At 31.5% G+C, this 25158-nt stretch overlaps 3 protein-coding genes across 6 annotated transcripts in view; 2 read left to right on the top strand and 1 right to left on the bottom strand.

The window, feature by feature from the left end:
- LOC148618467 (katanin-interacting protein-like) overlaps positions 1 to 5502 on the top strand; it is a 49577-nt gene extending 44075 nt beyond the window's left edge. For both annotated transcript variants that reach the window (XM_088577446.1, XM_088577445.1), the window contains 6 exons: positions 175 to 285; positions 837 to 976; positions 2226 to 2327; positions 2893 to 3053; positions 3536 to 3639; positions 3948 to 5502. In XM_088577446.1, the coding sequence (XP_088433572.1) occupies positions 175 to 285; positions 837 to 976; positions 2226 to 2327; positions 2893 to 3053; positions 3536 to 3639; positions 3948 to 3994 (665 nt within the window). In that variant the 3' untranslated portion in view covers positions 3995 to 5502. The remainder of the gene's footprint in view (positions 1 to 174; positions 286 to 836; positions 977 to 2225; positions 2328 to 2892; positions 3054 to 3535; positions 3640 to 3947) is intronic.
- Positions 5503 to 9466: 3964 nt separating this feature from the next.
- LOC148618466 (uncharacterized) lies at positions 9467 to 17407 on the bottom strand. Of its 3 annotated transcripts, none has more exons than XM_088577448.1 (5): positions 17276 to 17407; positions 11936 to 11986; positions 11346 to 11418; positions 10625 to 10739; positions 9467 to 9582 (listed from the first exon to the last, which is right to left on the bottom strand). In XM_088577448.1, exons 2-5 carry the CDS (start codon positions 11976 to 11978, stop codon positions 9520 to 9522), a joined length of 294 nt encoding a protein of 97 aa, XP_088433574.1. In that variant the 5' UTR covers positions 11979 to 11986; positions 17276 to 17407; the 3' UTR covers positions 9467 to 9519. The 3 variants fall into 3 exon arrangements, with proteins under 3 accessions (XP_088433574.1, XP_088433575.1, XP_088433573.1); XM_088577449.1 differs by lacking the exon at positions 17276 to 17407 and adding an exon at positions 17061 to 17148; XM_088577447.1 differs by lacking the exon at positions 17276 to 17407 and adding an exon at positions 16728 to 16770.
- An 885-nt stretch (positions 17408 to 18292) lies between these two features.
- On the top strand, positions 18293 to 24539 carry LOC148618465 (UPAR/Ly6 domain-containing protein bou-like). Its single transcript, XM_088577444.1, has 3 exons — positions 18293 to 18439; positions 21999 to 22151; positions 22845 to 24539. The coding sequence occupies exons 1-3, from the start codon at positions 18388 to 18390 to the stop codon at positions 23054 to 23056; spliced, it is 417 nt and encodes a 138-aa protein (XP_088433570.1). The 5' UTR covers positions 18293 to 18387; the 3' UTR covers positions 23057 to 24539.
- Positions 24540 to 25158: the final 619 nt, after the last annotated feature.

Here is a 25158-nt window from a genome sequence, read left to right as displayed (position 1 = left end):
AAATTTGTCATGTGTGTTCAAGAACTTTACCAGTAACACAGATTCAACTATGGAAATATAGCTTCAAAATTAGAAAAAATACTCTACCCTATTATAGGCTTCACATGTAGACAAAGATGACGTCGTTCTTAATATACCTTGTGGTATCCATTGAACATCCTTAACTGTATTTAGTTATTTACCAGTTACAATTAATAACAACATGGGGTGATCCTTACTATGTAGGACTCAATGGTTTGGAGTTTTATGATTCTCAACATAACAAAATAGAACTTACAGAAAACAGTAAGTAATATGTGAATAAAGGTTACAGAATACAGTATGTAATGGTGATTAAGGTTACAGAAATCAGTTAGTAATAGTGAATAAAGGTTACAGAAATCAGTAAGTAATAGTGAATAATGGTTACAGAAATCAGTAAGTAATAATGAATAAAGATTACAGAAATCAGTAAGTAATAGTGAATAAAGGTTACAGAAATCAGTAAGTAATAGTGAATAATGGTTACAGAAATCAGTAAGTAATAATGAATAAAGGTTACAGAAATCAGTAAGTAATAGTGAATAATGGTTACAGAAATCAGTAAGTAATACTTGTTGATGTAGGTATTTTTTCATGTTATTATATTGAATAAAAATATTGCCTGTATGCAGTTCTTGAACTAAATGCTACCCTGAGGAAATCTATTAACAACAGTTTTATGCTAATTTTAAGTACAGCTGTATTTTACTTTTCAACGTATCAATACTGGATAGTAATCAGTCTGTAGATTCAATGGACAAATTGCAAAAAGTTATTTTAACTCATCATGACTCATTCTTATTTCTGGATTATAGATATAGCTGCCTACCCAGACAGTGTTAATGTATTAGATGGTAACTCCAATGATATAAGAACTCCAGATAAACTGATTGATGGTTTTAATGATACAATGGATGGCACACACATGTGGGTGGCTCCTATACTTCCTTCCATAGTAAGTTTATGTTCATCCTTAACTTTGTATATTACCATAGATACATATAATGACAACAGAGGAAATAGTACCATAGACTTGTTAAGTCACCTTTTATTATATTATTTTGGAGGTTTTTTAGGATCACTATGTGTCTGTCATCGTTCATTAACTTTTCCAAACATCTTTTCTTCTGAAACTATTTGAAACAATGTAACCAAACTTTGCTTGAATATTCCTTTGGGTACTCTTAACAATCCTTATGTGGGGATTTTTTTATCTGGCACAAAACATGGCCGCCATTACTAAAAATAGACCATAGGGGTCAAATTGCAGAATTTTGGAAATAACTCAATTACAGTTGAGTTTGCTAAATTCTGCAGGGTAAAATTGTTCAGCATAATGGGATGGGCCTACATCAAAATTTTCATAAGATCCATTGACGGATGAATGAGTTTGGTGTCCTGAAGTGGATTTTTTCCTGAAGTTTACATTTCCAACGAAAATCATCTCCTCTGAAAATACTAGATCAATTGAAACAAAACTTAGCATGAATGTTATTTAGAGCATCTTCAGCAAACTGTGCTTGCAGATTTTTTAACTGGCAAAAAACATGGCCACTGTTACTAAAAATAGTCTTTAGGGTTCAAATTGTTTGATTTTGCACATAACTCAAAAGAAGTTGTTTTTAGGTAAAATCTGGCAGGGGAGTAAAATTGTTCAAAATGATGAGATGGACATATGCTGAAATTTTCAGAAAGTTTCATAGACGATTGAATATGTTGTGGGTCCTGAAATGGATTTTTATATACTGAATTTTACATTTCCAACTTGGGAAATCTTCTCCTTAGCATGGTTTACTGGTATACTTGTTCAGCTGGATGAGTTGGACCTGTGCCAAAATTTTCTGAAAGGTCCGTATGGTGAGACGGATTTATGCCGAAATTTTCATAAAGATCTGTTGATTGATGTTGGAGTTATTACTCTTAAAGAGTCCAAAAATGGCTATGAAAGATTTATTTTGTAATACGAAAACCTGGTGGATAACTAAGTAAGGTAAAGAGTCCAGCTTTAGAAAGCTTAAAAGATTATTTTTGACCAGGTGAGCGATTCAGGCTCTCTAGAGCATCTTGTTTTAATTTCAATTTCTTTCTTTTCAGTTAGGCAAATTTACTATTCAATGGAAGTATAATATTCTACACGTTTCCCTTTCTAGAGAGATTTATAAATGTTTTTTCCTTTGCATTCCACATGTATATTATATTTTCAGTTAAACAGGGTTTATGTGATTTTTGACCAGCCCACATCAGTGTCAATGATAAAATTATGGAACTACAGCAAAACTCCAAATCGAGGAGCTAAAGACTTTGCTGTAAGTCAAAATCATACATGCAACTCAGGAGTTGTTCAAACATTATCTATTGTTATTAATTATGTTTTACATTCTTAATTGAAATTTTACACAATAAACTTTTGAATGATGACTTGTACTGTTCCTTGCTTATTTACTTTCTGTTTATTGATCAACTTGTTTTAATTTTTTAAGTGGTTCATAATGGAAGTTTTCCCCTTAGATATCTTAGCTCCTGTAAATCACAGACTATTTTTATAAATTCTTCATATGGTATAATGCATCAAGGAGTGCTTTTTTGTACTTGTGTGACATCTACTTTCTGTATGCCGAAAAAATTGGGGGTATCACTAGTGAGCTTTTGCTCTCAGATTTTATGTTACTTTTATATTGTTGGTATTTAATATTAAGGGATGATCTGCAGATGGGTAATTGATAGTACATGTGTGTTGAACTTACTGAAAGTAATTAAGACAACAATTCTTAATATATCGTGAAGTAGAAATCAGAATGTTATGATGACATAGAAAGGCCTTAATTGGTGACCCAAAAACATTGTAATTCATTGTTTTGTTAAAATTTTCAGCTCTTGGTGGATGATTTATTAGTATACAATGGTATGCTGCAAGGTGTGACAACTGGAGCGAGGGGGATAATCCCAGGGTGTAGTGCACCTCAGAGATATCATACCATACTGTTTACCGATAATAAAGAAATCCTCAGGAAAGAGAAGCACACTGTGATAAGGTATAGATTTAAAAAAAAAAACATTAATATTTTCACTTTTCTTATAGGTTTTAAATTAGAGACTTACTTATTGTGAAGGGTATCATAGATATCATGGTACAACTTTAAAAAAAAAAAAAAAAAAAAGAAGCCTTCATTCTCATACTGTTGAATGTCAGTCATAATGTTGTCACACAGAACTATCATAGATATACCATCTCTAGACAAAATAATCTGTTGAATGTTAGTCATAATGCTGTCACACAGTACTATCATAGATACACCATCTCTAGACAAAGTAATATCTTAACTATAAAAAGGCAATGCAAACTTTGATAAGGTTGCCAGGAGTAATTTGTCACAATGAAAAGGCCTCTAGTATTGAAATGGAAATCATATAAAAAATCTGTTTGAACTTCTGAAAACTGTCATAATTAACATGATTTGAGCTTTAACTGTAAGTTCCATGCAATATAACTGTTACCACTTATAATGCGTTACAGTAACCAGACAGGTGAACAGGATATACAGCTGACTAATGATAAAAAAGTTGTTGGTCATTATAATGATCCAAAGAAAGCTGAGTCTGGGAAACCTGTCAACCAGGGTATGTTTCTATAGAGATATAAAGTAATTACACAAATAGTGTTTGAGGTCATCAGGTTCATTTATTGTATAATATTGAATACAGTGAAACCTTTTGAGGATTTAAAGTTGTGTGTGGTTACACAGATTTGTTCACAGTCCTTTTTAAAAAGATTTCTTAAAATTAATTATCAAGAATCAAGTTAACTCCTATAGACAATATTAGTGAAATATCCTAGCTTCATGAGATCAGTTACAGTATTATGTCCTTATTTATACCAATACTTGATATGGACCTGTTGATATACCAGTGCTTGGTTTATATTTTAGATCTAAGACCAAAGACTAGCCTTGTTGTGACCAAGAAAAGACGATAGCACCATGGTTTTCAGGTCAATTATTTTGTTGCCAGATAAATGGTGCTACTGCAGATGATTTCTCCAGATTCAACTACATTCCAGTGAAACCGTCTAAGAAATTAACATTTCTGGCATTTAATGCATTACAAGTAATATTCATTATTGGACATCTGTTTATTTTTTGAATATAGCTGAAATATTGCTGCTCGGACGTTAAACCCCAACAAACAAACAAGTTTATTTTGTCACCTTTCATTGTTCTCTTTACCACTAAGATTTATACACTTTAACTAGGAGCAATAGTTGTAACTTTGTGAACTGAAGGTTGTGATTTGTTTTAACTGATTCATATTTTTTTAATAAAATAATTAATGTGTAGCTACCTCGTATTATTTCCTCTTTATGAAAGTAGGACATAGTTTTTGAACTACATTTTTTAAAATAAAGTTTAAGCTTGTCCTCAACATAAGTACTAATTTATTCCATTAAAAGTGTTAGGTGGTACATGTAGTATAAAATACATACAATTTAAAGTTTCTAAAAGTTTTTGATTTAAATTCATTTAAATGACTTGTGTAAAGTAGGTCTATTTTTTGTCCTTTGTCAATAGATATATTTACTTCATGTTATACTACTTCAAAATTGTTGGACCATGTAGCTTTTTGTGAATCTGAAAATGTATTAGCAATAAAGCATGTTTAAATCAATCTAATTCTAGATTGTTGTGTCACTGGCAGTTCACTGTCATGCAATGATATACTTTTATACATGTATTACATAGTTCATCATCTAAAGGAAAAATGTGAACTTTTTAATAGTTAATATGTCACTATAAATATGATAATTCAGTTTTTTAGAATGTCATTATGAAAATCAATCTATGATATAGTATCAACAATATAGGATCAAGTGACTTTTGAAAAAAATAGCTTAATGACCTCATGTGCAATGAAACTAATGTATGGAGTATTCAGCTTGAAATTGAATGTTTTGATTCCTCCACCACTTAAGTGCCAATATATCAGTTTAAGGTTGTGTTCTCTTGGTTTATTTTGACGGTATATATATTGATGCATGTGATTTGAATGGAAAATATTATGAATGTTTTTGCATTTTGAATTTAAGTTTCCTTATATTAAATAGGATTCAGTTTACCTTTTATATCATTTACTATTAAAAGTCTTAACACTTTATATTGTTATAGAAATACAGTTCAATAATCTCAGTTCATAAAATCTTCAAACATGGTTTACTATGTAACTTTTCAATATCATTTAACATTTATTATGATACCATCCGTTAATTTAGTTTTTGACTGTTTTATTTTTTCACATTCATTTGATTACAGTCAGATTATCCTTAATCACTGAAGTGCTATGTTTTTTTATCATGAAGCACATTATCAACTGAGCTGAGCTTTTGTTGTTCCGTCCATTTTTATTTTACTGTTAAGATTCTCAACATATCTTTGTACTACTAAATGGTTATATATAATTTATATGAAAATAAAACTATTATTTATTCAATGTTTATTGTTCATCAAGGCTAAAGGATTAAGGGCAGATGTCACCAATATTTAATGCTATCTTATTCAGTCTTTGAGATTATAACAGCTCTAACAGAGATGGTAGTGTGCTCGCCTTCAGTCATTAATTTGATTCTCAGCCAGTTCACCTTTACAGTTAGAAGTCACTTCTTCTCTGCCAAACAAACAGTATTTAAAGGAGAGTGACTGAAGTTTAATATATAGATAGGTTTGTTTTCACAATACAATGTCAGTATATGACAAGAAGTTACATTGTACAGTAAAGTTACAGACATCAATCATGCTGAAAGGACATTCAATTCAAAGTATTAAGGGTACAAGTAAAATGAAAGAATACAATTTATGGTATGTTGAATGTTGATCTTTGTCCTTGGATGGTCCATATATTCCAGTGGGGTCCATCAGGTGCAAAAATACTTTTAAAATGAGTTAAACAATAAAACAAAAAAATCTGCAAGACTTTGGCAGGCTATAAACCCAAGAATCTACCTAATATTTTTATTAAGTAGTAAATTCACTAAAAAAACTCACTGAATATTCATTTGATTGTGCAAAAATTGTTCTATGCCCGATTTGAAAACATTCATGTTTTTAGTTGACTTTGGATCAACTGGAAGATTGTTCCAATCTTTTATAGAATTGTTGCAGAAAGTTATTGAAGATTATGTGATGGAACAGAGAAGTTTTCACTGTACCTTGTTCTATGCATACAGATGTCCTCTCTCTGTTATTTTCCATATACCTTGGGCATTTTTTATTTAAAAAAAAATATACACATGATTAAGGCACATTTGCTTAATTGTATTTTCAACTTTTAAAAAGCCAATATTGTTGAATACAGGATAATCAATCCTTTTTCCCACAGTCCACCATTTATAAATTACAAAATTAAATTATGCATTATTTGCAGCTTACTCTGAAGTGACTCGGCATGCTACGATGAACATGCATTATTAAAGGATAAGGGCCATACATAAGGTTTCCGTAAAATTCTCTGAAAGGCATATGGTCTATATAGAAACTTCAACCAAGCATTAGCTTATTTTGAAATACTTTAAAAAATATAGTTTCCTGAAAAAGATTTTATCCTATATTTATGTCTAAATATTTCATACTATAATGTGTCGGTTACCGGTACATTTAATATTGAACTTTATTTTTTAGAGTTTTTTGAGCTGAAAATTATACATTGTTTTTCCCAGATAGAGTGATAGTTAATTATTTTCAAACCAAATACAGCATGATTGAAGCTCTTTTTCCAAATTACTTAAAATAGTTTCTGGTTCTGTACGTGAAAAAATTAATAGCATGGTCATCTGCAGCAGTTAGACTCTTTATTTATAAGTGTTAAGTCTCCTGCTTTCGGTAGAAGCCTCTGGATATTTCATTAAAGAAATTCAACAAACTCAAGCAGTTATGCCCGTGTCAAAGCAGGAGCCACATTCATGGATATTTCTCCTATCTTATTTGAGTTTTCAGCTTAAAATCATCATAAACTACTTGTATTCCAGTCAAGATATGTCACAAAAAACACTCCTGCTTAGAGAAAATTTTTAGAGGGAGATAAACTGCTTTAGAATTTTTTAAGTTTAACACCAGTATGCCTATACTGGTTGACAGATCATTAACATATTAAGTGTTAGCACTGTGTGTTTTTTATTCTTGAGAAAATTGTAGCATGAACAGAATTGCAAAAATTACATGATGTTAAAAAAACACTATAATAATAAAGTTAGATTTTCCACATTATTTAGAATTGCTTTTTTCCTAATATGTATAAACTGAATATAAATTTTTACTAATGATTTCAGAGCAATAAAAACTGTAGAACATAAGTTACTGTAAATGTATTAATTTTCGTGGATTCTGTCAAGTGAACATATTCCTGGGAACCAATTTTCGTAGTTTCAAAGAATTAGTAGCATTATACAGTGTAAAATATCAGTTTCACTCATACTATTTTTTGCGTCTTTTTGTAGTGTAAATTTATATGTTAACAGCAAGCAGTATTCAACTTCACACACATTTACAAATTTTGTTTCATTTTAAAAAAAAATTATCTAAAAATTCATTTACAATTGAGTTCAAGAAATATATTAATAGAGCATGTATTCTTATTCTGTAATTATTCTGATATAAAACAATTTTATTCTAAGGAAATAATTTCCTAAATGTACATAAGATTATAGACACTTTTTATTGATTCCTGTTTTGAACCCCAATTTTACTGGGTTAAAAATAAGTCATTATTGGAACATTACATTAATGATGAAAACAGAGGCTCTAGAGAGCCTGAAACCCTTACTTAGTCAAAAAATGGTCTTTTTAGCTTTCTAAAGCTGGATTCTTTACCTTACTGTGCTATTGTCACAAGAATCATTCAATCAATAGAAAACATCAGTCATTCATCCAGTTTTCATATTATTAAATAAATCTCTGTCATTTTTTTTTACTCTTCAAGGGCAATAACTCTGGCATTGGTTAACAATCTTGATGAAAGTTTCGGCATAGATAGGTCACACAATGCTGATTAATTTTTCCCTGTCAGAATTTAGCTCAACCCATTTGTATACGAGTTATTTCCAAAAAATCTTCAAATTGGCCATGTTTTTGCCCGACCATAAATCCACAGATTGTTAAGGATATCATAAGGTATATTCAGCCAAGTTTGGTTACAATACATCCCATAGTTCAGGAGAAGATTTTCAAAGTTGGAAATACAAAAATTCTGGGAAAAAAAATTTATTTCAGGACCCATAACTCATTAATCCGTCAACAAATTTTTCTGAAAATTTCGACATAGGTCCATCCCATCATGCTGAACCATGTAATACTGATTTTAGCTAAACACAACTCTTGAGTTATGTGCAAAATTCTGCATTTTTTTGTAACTGCAGCCATGTTTTAGCCAGATCAAAAATCTTAACACTAGTAAAACTTTGGCACTTCGTGTTATGGGGTATAAAAAGGATAAAAAAACTAAAAACATAAAGGTCCTAGAAAACTATCCTAGAGGACACTTAATTTGAGAAAATCTGACTGCCATTGATATTGACTGGATGGTGCCAAGTCGGAATAATGTATCTGAGTAGGGTGACAAGCCTATCTGCACTTGTGTGAGCTAGAATAGTAAAGATACAGCTCAACATGCCAGACTAGTACAGTCTGTTTGATTGAGAATGCAAAATGATTGAAATGTCTGCCATAGGATGTTACAATCCACATTCATTCAATAACTTTTGTGTGACAGAGATGTACATAGAAGGTCTATCATGTTCAGGTGACCATTTTATAACCTATACATTTTATCTCAATGCTACATACTTTTTTTTATTTATAACTCTTCAAAAATATTGTATATGTGTGTATTGATTTATTTTTATCATTTACAACTTAACATCTTTAAAAAAAAAATCTGTCAAGGTCTCTAGACCTACCAGATATTGTGTATATATTCAATATCTATTCTATGCTAGTAAACTTTTCTTTTTGTAAATGTGTAAGCCTACCTGAAAAATGTGCTATGTCTAAAGAGTTTGATGATTTTTTTGGGTACAAGTCTAATATTGGTGGAAAGAAGCTTCTTTTCAATCCTAATCTTGGTGGAAGAAAGCTTCTTTCCAATTCTTATCTTGGTGGAATGAAGCTTCTTTTCAATCCTTATCTTGGTGGAAGGAAGCTTCTTTTCAATCATCATTGTTTTCTGATTGTTCATTTCAGGTGGTTTATTATGTGTTTTAACAAAGTTCTTTATTTGATATTATTCACTCATACTAGGCTCTAACACAACCTCCGTACAGTACCAGAATTACAACTGGCCAGCTACTTTTTTTTATAACAGCAATGTTGAAAAAAGGCTCAATTAAAAAAATAATATGCTTTTAGACAGAAGCATTTAAATCATATTTTCATTCATAGTAAAAGAATTCAAAAATACAATAAAACATGGATCACAATATTTTATTGAATTAGTTGAAAGAAGTTTAAACACACCACTTTATAGTCCAGCATATTTACTTGGGAAACATCCCTTCTCCAAAGACTCTTCTCTCTTCTCAATCTGCAGTTAAAAGAGTAAAACATACAAAGCATAAATGGGTAACAACAACACATGTTGAAAGATAAACAAAACAGGGATCCAAATTACTATTGATCTACTAGTAAAAACAACGTGGTTTGAACAAACAATGAAAACCATAACTACCATATTCTGTATTCTGTGCACCTCTTTCTTGGCAAGGGAGATCAACAAAAAGGGCTAGTTACTTTAAAAATATTATTATGTGTCGGGTACTAATTTTCATGGCCAAACCACAAAATTTGGTTCCCAATGAAAAAGAGAAACCCATTGATGTGTATACTGAAAACCTAAAAACCATGAATTTAACAATCCATGATTGTGTTCCTACCCTAATTCACAAAAATTGGTATCCATGAATTAAAGTGCTTTAACAGTAAAACACACATTCCGAAGTGAGGTAAAAACACCAGCAGCAGAATACATGGAGATAAAAGGATTCCAGTAAATTCCCTGAAATAAGTATCTTTCCATTATTAATACTTTGAATATAAGTTTTTTTCAGTTTCCCAATGTTTGTTAGCCATTTATATACTTAAATACTGCAATGTATTATATCCATTCAGAAAGTCAGCTAAAATGTATAGCCTGAGTTGTTCCCTGGAAAATTTGAAATCATGTGCTCATATTATATTGTATTAAATCATGAGGACATAAAGTAATTCATTTAAAAAGGTCCCATCATTCCTGGCAAAAAAATAAGCCAAAACAATGTTTTTCCCATTGCTTCGATGGTAGCTTCGAGCATCTAGTTGCAGTCACGGCAACTATTGAGTCACACAAGAAGTGGATCATTGTAGAATAATTCAAGACATTAACATGTTGATCCATTCAGACTGGTGGCCATCTTTTATGATAAAATGAAACAAAGAGTAGATTGTTTTTACAGGTCTTTCCATACATCAATACTCTGGGTAAAAACCAGTCAAGGGGTTTTTATGTAGTTGTTATAAGTTTACAGATTATGGAGAAGGATGCCCACTAATGGCAGTAAAAATTGGTAATAGTTAAAAAGTTAACTTACAATATGAGCAGGACAGACAGACTGGTAAACACCTTTGAAGTAGTTACAACCTTCAAAGTCTTCTCCCTTGATTTTTACACATCTGTGGTAGTCAACAAAGTTGGCATAGCATGTCCTGAAATATATCAGTTAAAGATTGTCGTTTATACAATGCCAGACACTGTATTTATATAATATTGTTGTGTTTAACATTTACTAGCCAGGATGAGGGTCAATTATAAATAATCAAAGGTTCATTATTGTTAATCACTCCCACTACATAAATACTGTACATGTTATTATAATGACTATTCACTACGGTACTTTTAATGTCGGCAGAGCCAACAGTCAACTTGGAAAATAAATGGGGTCCTTATAACTTACACTGTATGCCTACAAATTTATTTTCAAAGATGGCTTATTGTAAAAAATTATTTAAAAATTATTTACCTGGATTATTTCAAGACGTGAATTCTTAAAGTTTTTAAATTTTTATTAAAGGAGGGACAAAATTTTTACAGGAAAGACACAGTAAAACTGTGAAACTGACAAGATTTACTAGATTAACTGAATATCCTAAAATGTTTGGATTTTCAAAAGACTGTGTTTATTATGTAATTTGTTGATTATTTGAAGGATGTAATACAAATCCACAGATGATTAAGCAGTAAGACCTACAAAAATGTGATATTATAGTTAAAACTTTTCTTAAATCTGATGGGAAGGAAAAAAGAACACCTACCTCTCCTGGTTTTGGTTTGGAAATCTGGCATCAAAGTGTGGTACTGGAGGGAGTCTGGATCTTATCTCTGCCTCTGTGTGAAAAAAAAAATAGATATTTCATTGTGTATGGCTGGGAAAATTTCCCGGCAGGTTGCACCTAGGGTTGCCATTTCAGTGCTATATGAAAGTGGTTCAGCACTGTGTGACTGTACACTGTAATTCTACATTGTACAATTACCAAGAAGAAAGATACAAAACTAACTTGTCCAATGGGTCTCTATTCTAAAATATTTTAAATTATCAGAATATCATAAGTCTTTGACAAATTGTATGTGTATATTTCAGTTGTGTTTCATAAACATGATTTCATGGACCTAAAAAAAAGCTGAAATTGCAAGTAAACATACAGCAAAAAGATATTGGAAAGGTAAAATTGGGATATGAAAAAGCAGAGTTCTGTTTTAAAGCAGAAGAAAATCATCTCAGATTTTTAACAAATGTACTATCTAGAATGAAAGATACATTTTTCCTGTTCTATGTTCCTCTATACCACAGGTCACAAAATAATATTTTAATGCTTCGTCGAAATTATACATTACATTTTCTTACCAGGAAGCTCTTTTCTATCTGTTAAATTTATTTTAGTTGTCATCTTCTTGGCTGAAAGCAATAAAAACAGAATAATAATACAGACTTCAAGCACCATTATAGATTCAATGAATGTCTGTAGATAAACCCTCTAGATAGCAATTTTCGAGAACTTGTTGGAGACTGTAAAATACCATATATATTTTCAGAATTGACAATTTTTTTAAACTTCACACAAACTCCAGAATGAAACTTTCTGACTGATATTGACTAACTTTTAAAACCTTATACAGTCAAACCTGTGTTAACGACCACCTGTTTTATGCGACCTAATTTAGGTCCCCCCAATTCATTTTTCTATTATTTTTAACTGTATTAAGCGACTCCCTGCGTAACACGACTAGCGACCGTATTATTCATGTCTAAATGGTAAAAAAACCTGACTTACGCCACCTTTTGATTTTAGCGGAAGTGTTCGAAAACCGGAAGTAAAGTAATTTTAAAACAAAAAATTCCGTCAAATTTACGAAAATATCCGGAAACTCGCGGAAATAAATACTGACGTATGAATAATAATCAGTTGAAAACAGTTTACATTAGACACGAAAATGGCGACGAAAAGAAAAGTTTTAACGTTTGAACAAAAAGTAGAGGCAATTAAATTGTTGGACAATGGAAGTCCAGCATATAAAGTAGCTGAAAGTTTTGGAGTAGGAAAAATACAGATTCAAAACTTGCGAAAGCGTAAAGCTGAAGTTCTCGAGGATTTGGAGAAAAACAGCGGGCTCATCAAAACGGAAAAGACATAAGACCGGCAATATTGTTAAATGCATGTTTAATTTTTATTAATGTATCATTTTGTGTTTTATTTTACAGGTGCAATACATGTACATGTATATATTTAAGTTATCATGAAAACGTTTGTCTTTAAAGTGTTTTTAAAAAATCCTAGATGTCAAACCTGTATTAAGTGACCACCTGTCTTATGTGACTTTTTTTACCTACTCCCTTGAAGGGTCACATAAGACAGGTTTGACTGTACTTATGACTTATCAAAATTATCAAAATGCAGGAATATGATTCCAGAACTGAACTATATAATCATATACAATTGTGGTAAAGTGTGCATTATTGTTCTGGACAGTGTTTCATTCAATTTCCATTATTCTGAATAATACAACTTACTGCAAACAAATCATAGTAAAAAAGTGGCATCCCCCTAATTATGTAAAACAAAATCCTGTGACCTAAACAATTGACCTTTAATTGATGTTATAGGATTCAAGAGTCTTTACAGAGTACGTTGGTTCTATAATGTTCACCATGGTGTGCAGATGTAATACATGAAATAAAGTAGTCTGCATGTGAACTTGAAAATCAATAGGATTACAGTCCCTGAACCCATCCTTGCAACTACAGGGGTAAAAATTAGGAAATACAAACTGGTAGCCCAGATCATATTCTTGTTCAATATTTTCTATATGTTCAACTAAATTTTACCCAAAAGTTCAGTAGCCCAGGTCAAAATCTAATACCCATGGGCTACTGGGCGACTGCTAATTTTTGTCCCTGCAACTATTTGACAGATCTATGACTACTGACTGATCGATAATTGATGAACAGTGACTGATCTGATCGGAGTTTGGTTATGTAAAATGACGGATGATCAGTTCATGTAAATTTATGAACTTCCATTGGAAACGAAAACAACATAATAGTAAATACCATATTAAATTTAGCTTAAATTTAAAATATCAAATCCATATACAGAGTTTTGTTAGAAATAAAACTGTTGTAAAGTTAAAGTAATTAATCAATGTATATATCTATTGCATTATGTAAATATGTGTAAAAATTTACAAACGAAACAACAGAATCCATAAAGCATATTGACTGCTCTGTGATCACATGAAACGATTACCTGTTTGATGGATCAGTTTGATGGAATGATGACTGATCAGGAACTGATTGGTGATTGATGACCGATCGCATTTTAAGTTAAATTGATTGGTTCTGGTACTGTATAATTAATAAATTGGCCTTCTTGATTTGAGGTCACCTTTTATTATATACACTACACTCTAAGTGGAATGGTTCTCTAACACTTAAGTCTAGTGTTAAATCTAGGATTAGAAAAGGGCATGGTAATTTTTTTCAAAAGGGCACTTTTTGTCGCAATGTTTGATTTTTAGGGCACATTGACTGGTTTAAAAATTGTTTAACAATTTAAAAAATCAATCAAATTTATTTGAACTAAAACTTATTTTGAGAAAGTCACATACCTGCCAACTTTTGAAAATCCCCATGGGGGTTTTTATGTGGGACAATGTATGAATCGACATTTTCGGGACATATTATGCAAACTGCCTGGGTTTTACTGTAGTAATGTATGAATAAGACAATCACTTTAGCATTAAAGAGACTCTTTCAGTTGAACAACATGTGCATGCACTATAAGAGTTTGTTTGTAAGCCCCCTATTTTGTGTAGATTTCTCCAAATCTATTTAAAATTCCGCACTTTAGCACAATCTGAACTGTGCTTTTTGGATCCAGACCGAGTTAATGACAAATTTATGTCATTATTTTACAGTTATGTTTAGTATTGGTCCCCGAGGAGTTCATTGGTAGAATAAATGATATTTTCAAGATCGTAAACAAATACAGATATGCAACTACAAAATATAGTGACACTGGGATCATCACCAAATTAACCACATTTTGTTTATACTCAAGTTTTATGTACAAAAATAAATGATAAAAAACTTTTTATGTCATTTTGATACAAAGTTAAACAGAAATAAAGGAATTTTCCCAGCAGAAATTTTACTAGCACTTGAACTTTTAAAATAATATAGACCTTAAAGTCACGCTTGAGTGGTCAATAGATCAACATTTACTCCACGTGTCTGATTAGAGAAATTGGCAAATTAGGCGATTGTTTACACAAAATTTTATACCTACAGAGAGTGGTAATTAGCTTGAGGTAATAAAATTGTCACTTCCGCTACTTGAACCAATGTTGGGCTTACAGCTCTTAATGTTTTTTGTACTTCCAAAAATTTCAGATGGCGAAATGAGACTAGATCATTTTCATCATTCTGAAAAGTTTTTCATCAGAGACGGAAATGACAAGCGCTACAAAAATCACTGCAATTACTATTTATAACAATAAATAAAAAACTTTGAAAGTATTGATTGTTGTAATTTGATTTGAGCGACAGATTTGTAAAATCAGTTTGGTGACACTTTTAGTTTCTGATAGTTTTAATAATTGAACGGCTTTTCAAGTGTAAAAGAAAATAATTATAGTCCCAAGACATTGTATAATGTGTACAGAAGAATTGTAAAGTGAAAGCCCTTAAATCAGGACTGCCAACATTGTTAGTAATAATTATAAGTTACAATATGTTGTCCCAACAAGGACAAGACAGCAACCTCAGTGTATCATTTTCAAGAGCTAAAATTGCTTATAGTTAACTGAGACATTTCTTATATAAAGTACGTTTCAAATACAACCAACATATATCTTTATTTCAAATGATGATAAGTTTTGATAAACGATAACAAACTTTAATTGATGCTGACCGATGTTTACTCCCATATAAAAATAATCCCTTGACAAACCTCGCACATAGTTGTCTATTTCTAAAAATTTAAATGAACACATTGTTTGCAATGTCTCTGATGTGTGTCTGGTCATCAAATGGACTGCACTTAATTATAACTCATTACAGGGCAGTTGTAAGTAAATGTACATGTATGTATCAAAGTAAAATGTCTTTTCTTACGATTTTCATGTTATATTTGTCAATCCTCAATACCACATGCTAATAGTCTCAACCACTGTTTTATCGTGCCCACAGCTTGGATTAAAGCTGGACAAATCAACTATTGACTTGTGTTACTAGTAGTAGTATATTCGGCAATTGGATTTAGAATTTTCAGAAGTCCCCCTTGACTCCCTTGTTGTGATTTTCAGGGGTTCCCAGTGAATTTTGAAGGTCAGTGACCTCGGAACTTGGGTACTGGAGTTCATATTGTCGGCAGAGATCAATGAGATTAACTTCACCGTGCTGGGTGAATTTCACACCTAGGTCAGTGATTCTCCGTACACAATTAACAACCTGATTATACAATGTCCCAGATGGGTGGTTGTCTCACTCACATTTCACTGTGAAAAATCTGACTGACATGGTGTTTCACCAACTAACACGGATTTAAAACTCAGCCTTGAGTGTTAGAGAAACAAAAGTCGCTGAGTGTAGTGTATTTCAAATTAACCAGAAATCATTCAGATAGAGCTAGCCCATGTGTCAAGATGAAAAAAAATCCTAATTAGTAAAATGAATATACAATGCATCTTTAAATATAGACACATGAGTGGATTAACTCTTCACATGGTCATTTATAAGAACAATTTATATATTCAAATTAAAAAAAGATACATGTAATGTAGCTGCAACATATTTTGAATAAATTTTCTGCAATTGAGGGTTCCAAGTAGGGACCCTGAGGCATTTACAAAGCATCACACAGCTACACCTTCTAAATGATGCAGAACCACTCCTGTAGTACCTAAATGTTTGAAAAAGAGATAGGACTAAAGGTACAAAATTTGATTTAAGTGCATACATGTAATGTAGGATGTTGAAGGATTCTGAAACTAAAATATGTTTAAGATGGTAACAGTCCCTAATCTGCAAGGTAGGTTTTTAATTTGTTTACTACTTAAGCTTTTCAAAAAACTCTTCCTCTAAAAAAAAAATACTGCTTATCATATTGATTAATCAACAATAACAAAAAAATTAGTACCCAGTTTTACATGTTGTATTTTGGTCATAAAATTGTCATGCACTCCTGGTCTTTTTCAGTATATTGCCATTTTCTAGCGACCTGACCAAGCACCCTATAAATATGGTAATTTTTCAGAGATCTGTACCTGTGGTGCATGCACCTCTCTGTTATATTTATTTATAACCTGCAATGGGCTACATGGCAAGTTTGCCTTAGTTAGGCCACAGCCACAGGGTCACAAACAGGACCAAACAGGACTTAAAATAAAACATAATTTAAAGTATCAAATGATTACATAGTGCTTAATATTTTTTTAAGTCAGCTAAAAGAAATGTTCGAGAGATACTTCACCAAATGAACTACGAGGAACGTGACCAATGATGCAAAATTATTGATACTACAAATGTCCTTGAAACTTTACGAGATGTCCAACGGTTTAAAGTGAAAGTTTATCGTCAAAAAATCGCTGAAGTATTTAAAAAAAAATTATAGAACAAATGTTTTGCCTTAATAAGAAAGATAAGACGATATAATAGAAGAAAATTGGAAACAACAAACGCTCTTACTCGCACTTTACACAGAGGCCGCTTCCAACATTAACCTTTTTGCAGTGGGGTAAGTAAGGAACAGTTTAAATACGACTAATTCGTCCTGGAACTGCTTCGCCCAATGCAATGCGACGCCATGGAGACTATTTATCTACACAAGTAAGTTATAATTCTCACCCATTCCTAGAAAAAAAACATCTTTTTTATAAATGGATGGATTCGCTGCTTTGTGCTAGAATATTATTCCAGACCTTAACTGTATGTTCATGATTAACGTGTATGTTCTTAGCTGCTCAAATTTAAGTGCAATATTGTTCATGAATCAAATTGCAATCTGATTAAAATCAGCTGTTGTGAGCGTAAGGCAGTGTAGAGTATTATAACAGCTTATTTCGATTAGATTGGGAATATAGGCTGTTTATTTTAGGCAATGGATATTTTGGCAGCTCCGACAAAATAGTCCTTTAGGGGCTATTTTACAGGCGCCAAAACAACCTACTAAGTACTATTATAACGGCTCCGGCAAAATAGCTAATTTAATTAGGCTTTGCTGTTTTGCCGTTCCTAAATAAAATGACAAATGTTTTTAATAATATATTTTTATTATCTTGAACTATTATCCCCAACAATGAGAAAACGTAGTACGCATACCCAAAGGTATAACACAAACAGTTAGGCTAAGAGTGACAGACTACATAAAAAGCAAGGGAAAAAACAAAGAGTATTTCTTTTGGCCAAAAAGCCCCCAAAGAGACCGACTTGTGTGTGTCTGTTTGCCATGTTTGGTCTTGGTCCCTGGATTGCTTTCTTTTGATTTCCGCTAGAACATTGGTTCCCTTGAATGAATGAATGAATGATTGTTGAACATTTGTGTATAGACTTGCAATATATTAAAATTAATAATTAACGTCAATATTATTCTGCTAAAATGTGCACCAAACATAAGAAATTCCACTTATTGATCATATACGGTGTAATACAAAACAAGCAGTCCAATTCACGCGGGAAAACATTATCCCCCTTTTTAATAAACAATCTGCTGTACGGTGTCGCTAACATTGCAGGTGTTCATTTCCGCATTTACCTGAGTTCGAAAAACAAGAAATAGGAAGAGAGACGTAAACACAAATATGTTACGAGATACCTTTTTATTGTTGTTATTTTACTTTTCAACTGGAAGTGGTAAGAAAAATGCCGTTTAAGTATAAATAGTTAATCCCAATTACAGTAATGAACGTGTTTTCTCTGCGTTAGTGTGTAGCATAAAAAAATTGTCATATATTGAATATGAAGGCAAAGGACAATGATACTGTCAAACAAGATTGTAAGTCCGTTCTTCTTTTGTTGATATCATCCCTACAGAAGTTAAATAGTTATTATCTGATAGTTACTATGCACTAAATAGTTCAGATGAGAGTACCTGTAGGTCCTAGTTGATATTCACTGCCCATGTGTTGCGCTGAGTGAGATCATAGAATAAATTCCTGCTTTACCTATTCAGAGTTCAAGAGAATATCAGTAGTTTTGCCAATAATCTTAGTTATGGATGAGTTATTTAAGTAGTCACTGTATGAGTGATAGCATCACCGAAAACTGTAATCACTAATATAAGCAGCTGTAGTAGAGTTTGTAAGTGCTTCTGGCATATGGGCTGTAATGTACTGCATTTAAAATGTGAAATATCCTCAATATCAGTATCAACAAGCAAATGTCATGCACGGAATGATGGTTGAATCTACATGAATGTACATGAATGTTTGTTTGTATAATGCTGGTGACGAGGCCAAATAAAATATTTGGGATAATCCAGTTTTTTTTCCCCCATAATTTCTTCACACCAGACTCAATATTTACAACAGTACACTTCAATGGCTGCACAATTGCATGCAGCTGTGGACACAAGGCAACTGAAAGAAGTAAATTTATCTCCTGTTGATGATATTTTAGGCATTCATCTTGCAAGATTTAGCAATATTTCAAGCAGACATCTTGAGTCATTTAAAAAATTTTTAAAAAAATTCTGACCTACATGTACCTACCTTATTTTATTCAAGGAAGTGACTGGAACCACACATATTTTTATTTGACCTGATGCAAGCCTTTATAACATCTCGATGGTGTTTATAGGGAAAGATAAAAATAATATTAAAGGTCAGTGAATACACATGTGAGTACAAATCAACAAATGACATCAGCAGGAGGAAAGCCTGATATTCCAGGTTGAAAATCAGTTAAACCCCTGAGCTAGGGTAAGTGCTTGGAATCTGGACAAATGTGGGACTTGAACCACAGTGGTGTTAACCTCGTGATAACAAGTCCAGGGCCATAAGCCTGTCCCCAAATGATGGTTAAAAACTTATCCCAAATAAAAAATAATTTCCAAATTGTTAGTCAAAGTAAAAATTATGGTATGCTTCTGCTCTTACATGTAATTACCCTGATTTATTGTTTCTGGCTTCTTTTTCTTGTTATCAGTAATCCTCTATAAAATTTATTATTTTAACAACAAATTAAAGGTACATATACAAAATGTATTTTACAGTTATTCCAAATTTCCCAATTTTGAAAAAAGTTTTGAAAAAATCTAACAATATTACTGTAAAGTTAATATCTCACAAATGAGATATACATGATATCTCATAGTGGTGAAATGTATGCAACAATGTTCATTTATTTGATTTGTCAAATTGTTGAATAAACAAAACTAGAAGCAGGCATTGTCTGTAACTTCACTCTAAACAGCAGATGTGTTACAATTTTGTACTTGCAAATTTTTTTGTAGTCGATGGCAGTAGAAATAACAATTGTGTTGGTTGATCTGTAAACCAATGAATTAAAAATATATGGCCTAATTACATTACATGCACATAATGTTCAACTTAAAAAAGCCTTTCAATACTAGAGTGGTTGGTTTAATTCATATATTACAACAATAAAACCCATACAGTTTGCAAAATACATGTATGTCCCAAAAATGTCCTTTCGCACGTCCCATCTGAAAAAAACCATGAGAATTTCAGAAATTAGCAGGAAAAGTTGAACTTTTAAAGAAGATGTAAAGAAAAAATGATGATGTTAATAATGAAAATAACAAAGCATTGTGCAAATACATGCACAAATAACTATCTAACAGAAAATCAGCTGAAATTAAAAAAGAAAGATTCAGGGCTTATGCTACTGAGAAGTTATCACCCTTATTATGTTGCTCGCATAATAAAATAAGTGACCACCAAACCCTACTAGAAGTAGCCCTGTCATCAAAGATAAAACATACAGCAGTAGGTACCAGTATCGTATTGCATATCCCTGAGTGGGTGTACATCAAAACATGGATGCTATTAAAATATAGTGCATTTTCTTTTTGCCTCTCTACAAACTAATGTTTTGTCAAAAGATATGAACAATGACTTATAAAATAGAGCAAACATCACACTGTAAGATGAAGAACTTTTTTAAAAGAAAATCTAACATAGTAACATAAAAATGTTCCACTGAAAAGATTGGTTTGATGAGTGCAAAACAAAAGAGAAAGTACGGAAAATGGCTATTTATAGTTCAAGACTACTTTTCTGTCCAATCTTCATGGACTCACCCTATTTTCTTGGCTGGAAATTATTTTTTCACATGTCCTTAGAAATGCTACATAAGTGAAAGTTTTATTGAATAAATTTACATATTTTTTTTTAATCCTGAAAATATGCACTTCACTATAGAAGTCTATGGGAAAATTAATACGATACTGAGACCAGTAGGGTGCATTTTAGACCAGAGTTATCTTTCTTAGATAACGAATCACAAAATGGTTTCACTTCTAGAACTGCTCATTTATTTGGCTGCTTACACAGAAGTACTTGTATTAGTCCTGATAATTCCATTTTGAAATTACATTTCAACTAGACTTGTTAAATATTGATACTACATGTTGTTTATACCATCAGTTGAGTCCATAACTTTTGTTGGAGTTCTAAGACTTCTACCATAGAGCACCATGTGGATACAAGTGCTTAAAGTACTGTAATTTTACTATTAGAAATAGGATCAGATATGATGAAATGCAACAAATGCACCATCATATAACCTTTGTTAAAAAAAAAGTAAATACAGAAATCATCAAAAGGTCTTCAGCTAGTGTAAACACACCTTTGAATAAGCTCTGAAAGGCTGTGACAATAAAGGTAATACCGTAAAATCCACAGTAACAGAATGATGATTCTTTACAACAATGACAAGGAGATTAGAGAAATCTGATAATCAACGAGTTAGTTTTGTATATTGTATGATGCTCTTTCTTAAAACAACAATTTTACATTTTTGTATATTGTAGGATGCTCTTTCTTAAAACGGCAACATTAAAATTGAAGTTCAGTTTCTACCAAATTTTTGTGTGCATTGTCACTAAGCAAAAAGGTGTACACACACTGAAATCTACCCTTGAATGACCTTGTTATTTTACATAAATTACACTGTCTTCCAGAGATTGTGATTCCTCCTTCAAAAATCTTTTTACTAGGAATCGTCAGATAGATTTTGTCTACATGTCTGTGACGGTATAAGAAAGTGGTTGTGGTGGTGGATGCATTCAAGTTTCATTTATTTTTCTAGTATACAATGTATGAAATCACCTTAGAAATGAAATTCTCAAAATGAGGAGGTGGTAATTATGTTTAATGTCATGAAGAAAATAAATATTTTTCAGTGATAATATTTACTTGTTTAATAATTTTCATTTCTTCACTTTCAGTTGTTGGCTTGAACTGTTACCAATGCAACTCAACATTAGATCACAACTGTGGTGAAACATTTGATCATAAACTTGATAATCATCCTGTCCAACCAGAGCTATGTACCATCTATCTGGCTCAGTATTGTGTAAAGGTCACTGGACTTTGGGGAGGTAATGTATTTGGGTTTTTTTTAGCGGTCACCAACTATACTATATACTGTAAAAGCAGAAATTTTTGTTGGGGATTTAATTTCGTTATTTCGTGGGTAGAACAAATTTACGAAAATAAGTCTGAACAGAATACACTAAAACCTTATTAGATAGACAGTCATCTGACCGAGATACCATTATTGAAAAAGGATGAATGTATTACCATGCATTATTTGTATAATTCATCTTTATGCTGAAAGTAGGAAGAACAAGTTTTTTTTAACTATTAGTGTCAAAAAGTGTGTAAATGTGATTTTATACTTCTTAGATCTTTCTTGTCAATATGTATTTTATACCAAACATAAATGTAGAGGATAAGATTACTTAATGTCTTATTCAATTATATTCCTAAAGAATCAAGGAACATGTTCAGTGGTTGTTTGGCCCCTTTTGTTCTTCTTATACCTTGACACATGGAGGGACAAGAAATTATGCAATACCCTCTGTGTTAAATGACAGGTGATTGTCTCTGTTCATGCTTCATTGTTTTATGACCATCAAGTTTTAAAGATCAACTCCTCAAACAAAGTTGTCAAACTGTTCAACCTTATTGCACATTTGGCATATATATATAATCTAAGTTCAGTAAACTTTGTAGGAATGGTAAATTGCAGAGCCTCTACAAAGTTAATGTACATGATATTTTATTTTTAGGAATCGTTGGAACACACAGATTCTGCAGTTCTAAGGACCTTGGAAACCGTTGCCAAGACATTGTCTACCCTGATCATGACAGAATGTACAGAGCTTGTGTGAATACATGCTCATCAGATAATTGTAATAGTGCTGCTACTTATTTTACAACAAGAACAATAACTCTGGTCATAATGACAGTATTGTTATCTCTAAGATTGATGAGGCAGTGAAAAGTGCAATGATCTGTTAAATTTGAACATTCCAGCCATTTGTATATATTTCTCATCATATATTTGTAAATTCTGAAGAAAGATGTTCACCATATTTCAACCTCATTAACAGACTGTTGTAATAAAATCCTCATCATCTGCTCTTATTTGCATTCCTATTGTGCCATAGGTTGTTCTTTTTGCAGTTGAAAGGAAAAGATACTATACAATTTTCTTAACCTGATTAAAGTTCAAATACCTACAGGACAATTCACAGCCTTTTACTCAACTAAGGACAAAATATTTCATTTACACCAAAAATTACTTCTTGCATGAAGCAAAATGGACTTTAGTGAATAAATACGTTGAAAATATTGTTAGATGTAACATTTGGTTTTTTTTATTAGTTCTCCATTTAAAAATGATACATGTTTTTATATTTATTTTTGATTTTATTATGTGTGTTAGTATTGATGTCATTGTGAGAGGAATTATTGTAAATATGAATACCATTTGTATATATAGTTATACAAACACATATATTATAGATATATTATGATAAATGTGTGACCCAACTAAGTAATGCTCTTTGTAAGTGTTTTTATTTGGTAGATGTAAAACAATTTTAGCCCAAACTTTGAAAGTCATTGAGTGTTGATTAATGAATCAGGGATGATTAACCTGTGGTGGATGCAGAAATTTTGAAAAGGTGGTGGGGGCTCCAGGTAATTCAGTTTTTTTCTATATAATCAACCATATTTTTTCATGTATAATGGGGTTCGTCATCAAATTTTGGAGTTTCTCATTCCCAGTTCTTTTTAAAATCATTTTTGTTGTATGCATTCTAAATATATTTCATCAAAATGTGGATACATTTAGAGAAAGAATTGTTCCCAATATCTGATTTCTTATTTTTAAAAGTACAAGTCTTTTGATGATATAATTGCAACTATGATGTTCTGCTTTGAAATACGATGGGTCAATATGAAAAATTTTCTGTATAAATGATGACCCAAATTTTATTTTAACTGAAGTATTTCAAAGTGGATTAAGGAACAGAACATGTTTTATATTTTAATAGCAAGTATACTTATACTGTCATGTCTATAAGACAGAAAAAGGAGATTGTTTTTGGTTAATCACTTGTAATTAGTTTTAATCTATACACTGGTTGTTTCAATTACATATGCATTAGAATAACAAATTTAAATCAACTGTTATAAGCAACTAATGGGTGAAATTTCCTTTTTGTAACCTTGCATGCAAAATATGAATAATTTGAATAATTCAATATGGTGATTCTGTGGTCAGTTTCTTTGTATGTGTAAAGTGAGACATACCTTTATAAACTACAAAAAGTTATCTTTGTACATATCCAAGATTTTAATGACATACCTATTTCTATGCAAATATACATTGTTGTACATATGTAATGAATTATAAATATTTTATACAAATGCACTTTTATAATCATTTAATTATAATTAAAGAACATTTGGAAATATTTTGTTTGAATTGTTCCCTTGGCATAACAAAGTACTGAATTCGTAAGTTGATAATTCCAAGGCTTTATTGAATTGACAAAAATAGATCTGATTAATCCTCCTTGTGACATTGTCATTCATTAAGATTTCCTAATTCATATAACATGTCCTGAGTAAGCAGCTGGTGAAATAAAAAAAAATACAACAATCTTTATTTTCATAATCCACATATTTGGTACAGAGACACATTACATACATACAAAACAGGCTATATAAAACTGTTCACAAATGCATCTTCTGGTGACACTATTTCTCTAAAGCCAGAAATTTTTGGCAGCTTTACAAGCCTTTTGTTAATATACTGTTTACTTTCTGTTGCAAGTAATAGACATGTCATGATACAATGTTAGTCCTCTTTTTCTAAGTTAAACAGAACAGATAACAAAAAAGGTTTTTGTCTTGTCTATATGGGTAATACATAGTTAACTGTTCTCATTCCACATAGTAGTAAAGAGTTATGTTGAAGTAATCTTTAAAACAGAGAGTGTCTTTGTAATGTATTTAGTTCAAGTTTACATATCAACTGAGATACTGACGTGCCAAAATTGTCTGAATTGGTCAATACAACATAGTAAATCA

The sequence above is a fragment of the Perna viridis genome, chromosome 4 (assembly GCF_037379345.1).
Source record: "Perna viridis isolate PV_CMFRI_1.1 ecotype Kerala chromosome 4, ASM3737934v1, whole genome shotgun sequence".
Lineage (NCBI taxonomy): Eukaryota > Metazoa > Mollusca > Bivalvia > Mytilida > Mytilidae > Perna > Perna viridis.
This window is presented reverse-complemented; position numbering and strand designations above follow the sequence as displayed.

What these genes read in the sequence shown, in the direction of transcription:
- LOC148618466 (XM_088577447.1), bottom strand. Translation starts at nt 16,755, where the DNA reads ATGACCAAAATACAACATGTAAAACTGG. An exon ending in CCAAACCAAAACCAGGAGAG is followed by an intron (nt 10,740 to 11,345) that starts GTAGGTGTTCTT and finishes GATATATTTCAG; the next exon opens with GACATGCTATGCCAACTTTG. An exon ending in CTGTCTGTCCTGCTCATATT is followed by an intron (nt 9,583 to 10,624) that starts GTAAGTTAACTT and finishes TTTTAACTGCAG; the next exon opens with ATTGAGAAGAGAGAAGAGTC.
- LOC148618465 (XM_088577444.1), top strand. Translation starts at nt 18,388, where the DNA reads ATGTTACGAGATACCTTTTTATTGTTGTTATTTTACTTTTCAACTGGA. An exon ending in TTACTTTTCAACTGGAAGTG is followed by an intron (nt 18,440 to 21,998) that starts GTAAGAAAAATG and finishes CTTCACTTTCAG; the next exon opens with TTGTTGGCTTGAACTGTTAC. An exon ending in GGTCACTGGACTTTGGGGAG is followed by an intron (nt 22,152 to 22,844) that starts GTAATGTATTTG and finishes TTTTATTTTTAG; the next exon opens with GAATCGTTGGAACACACAGA.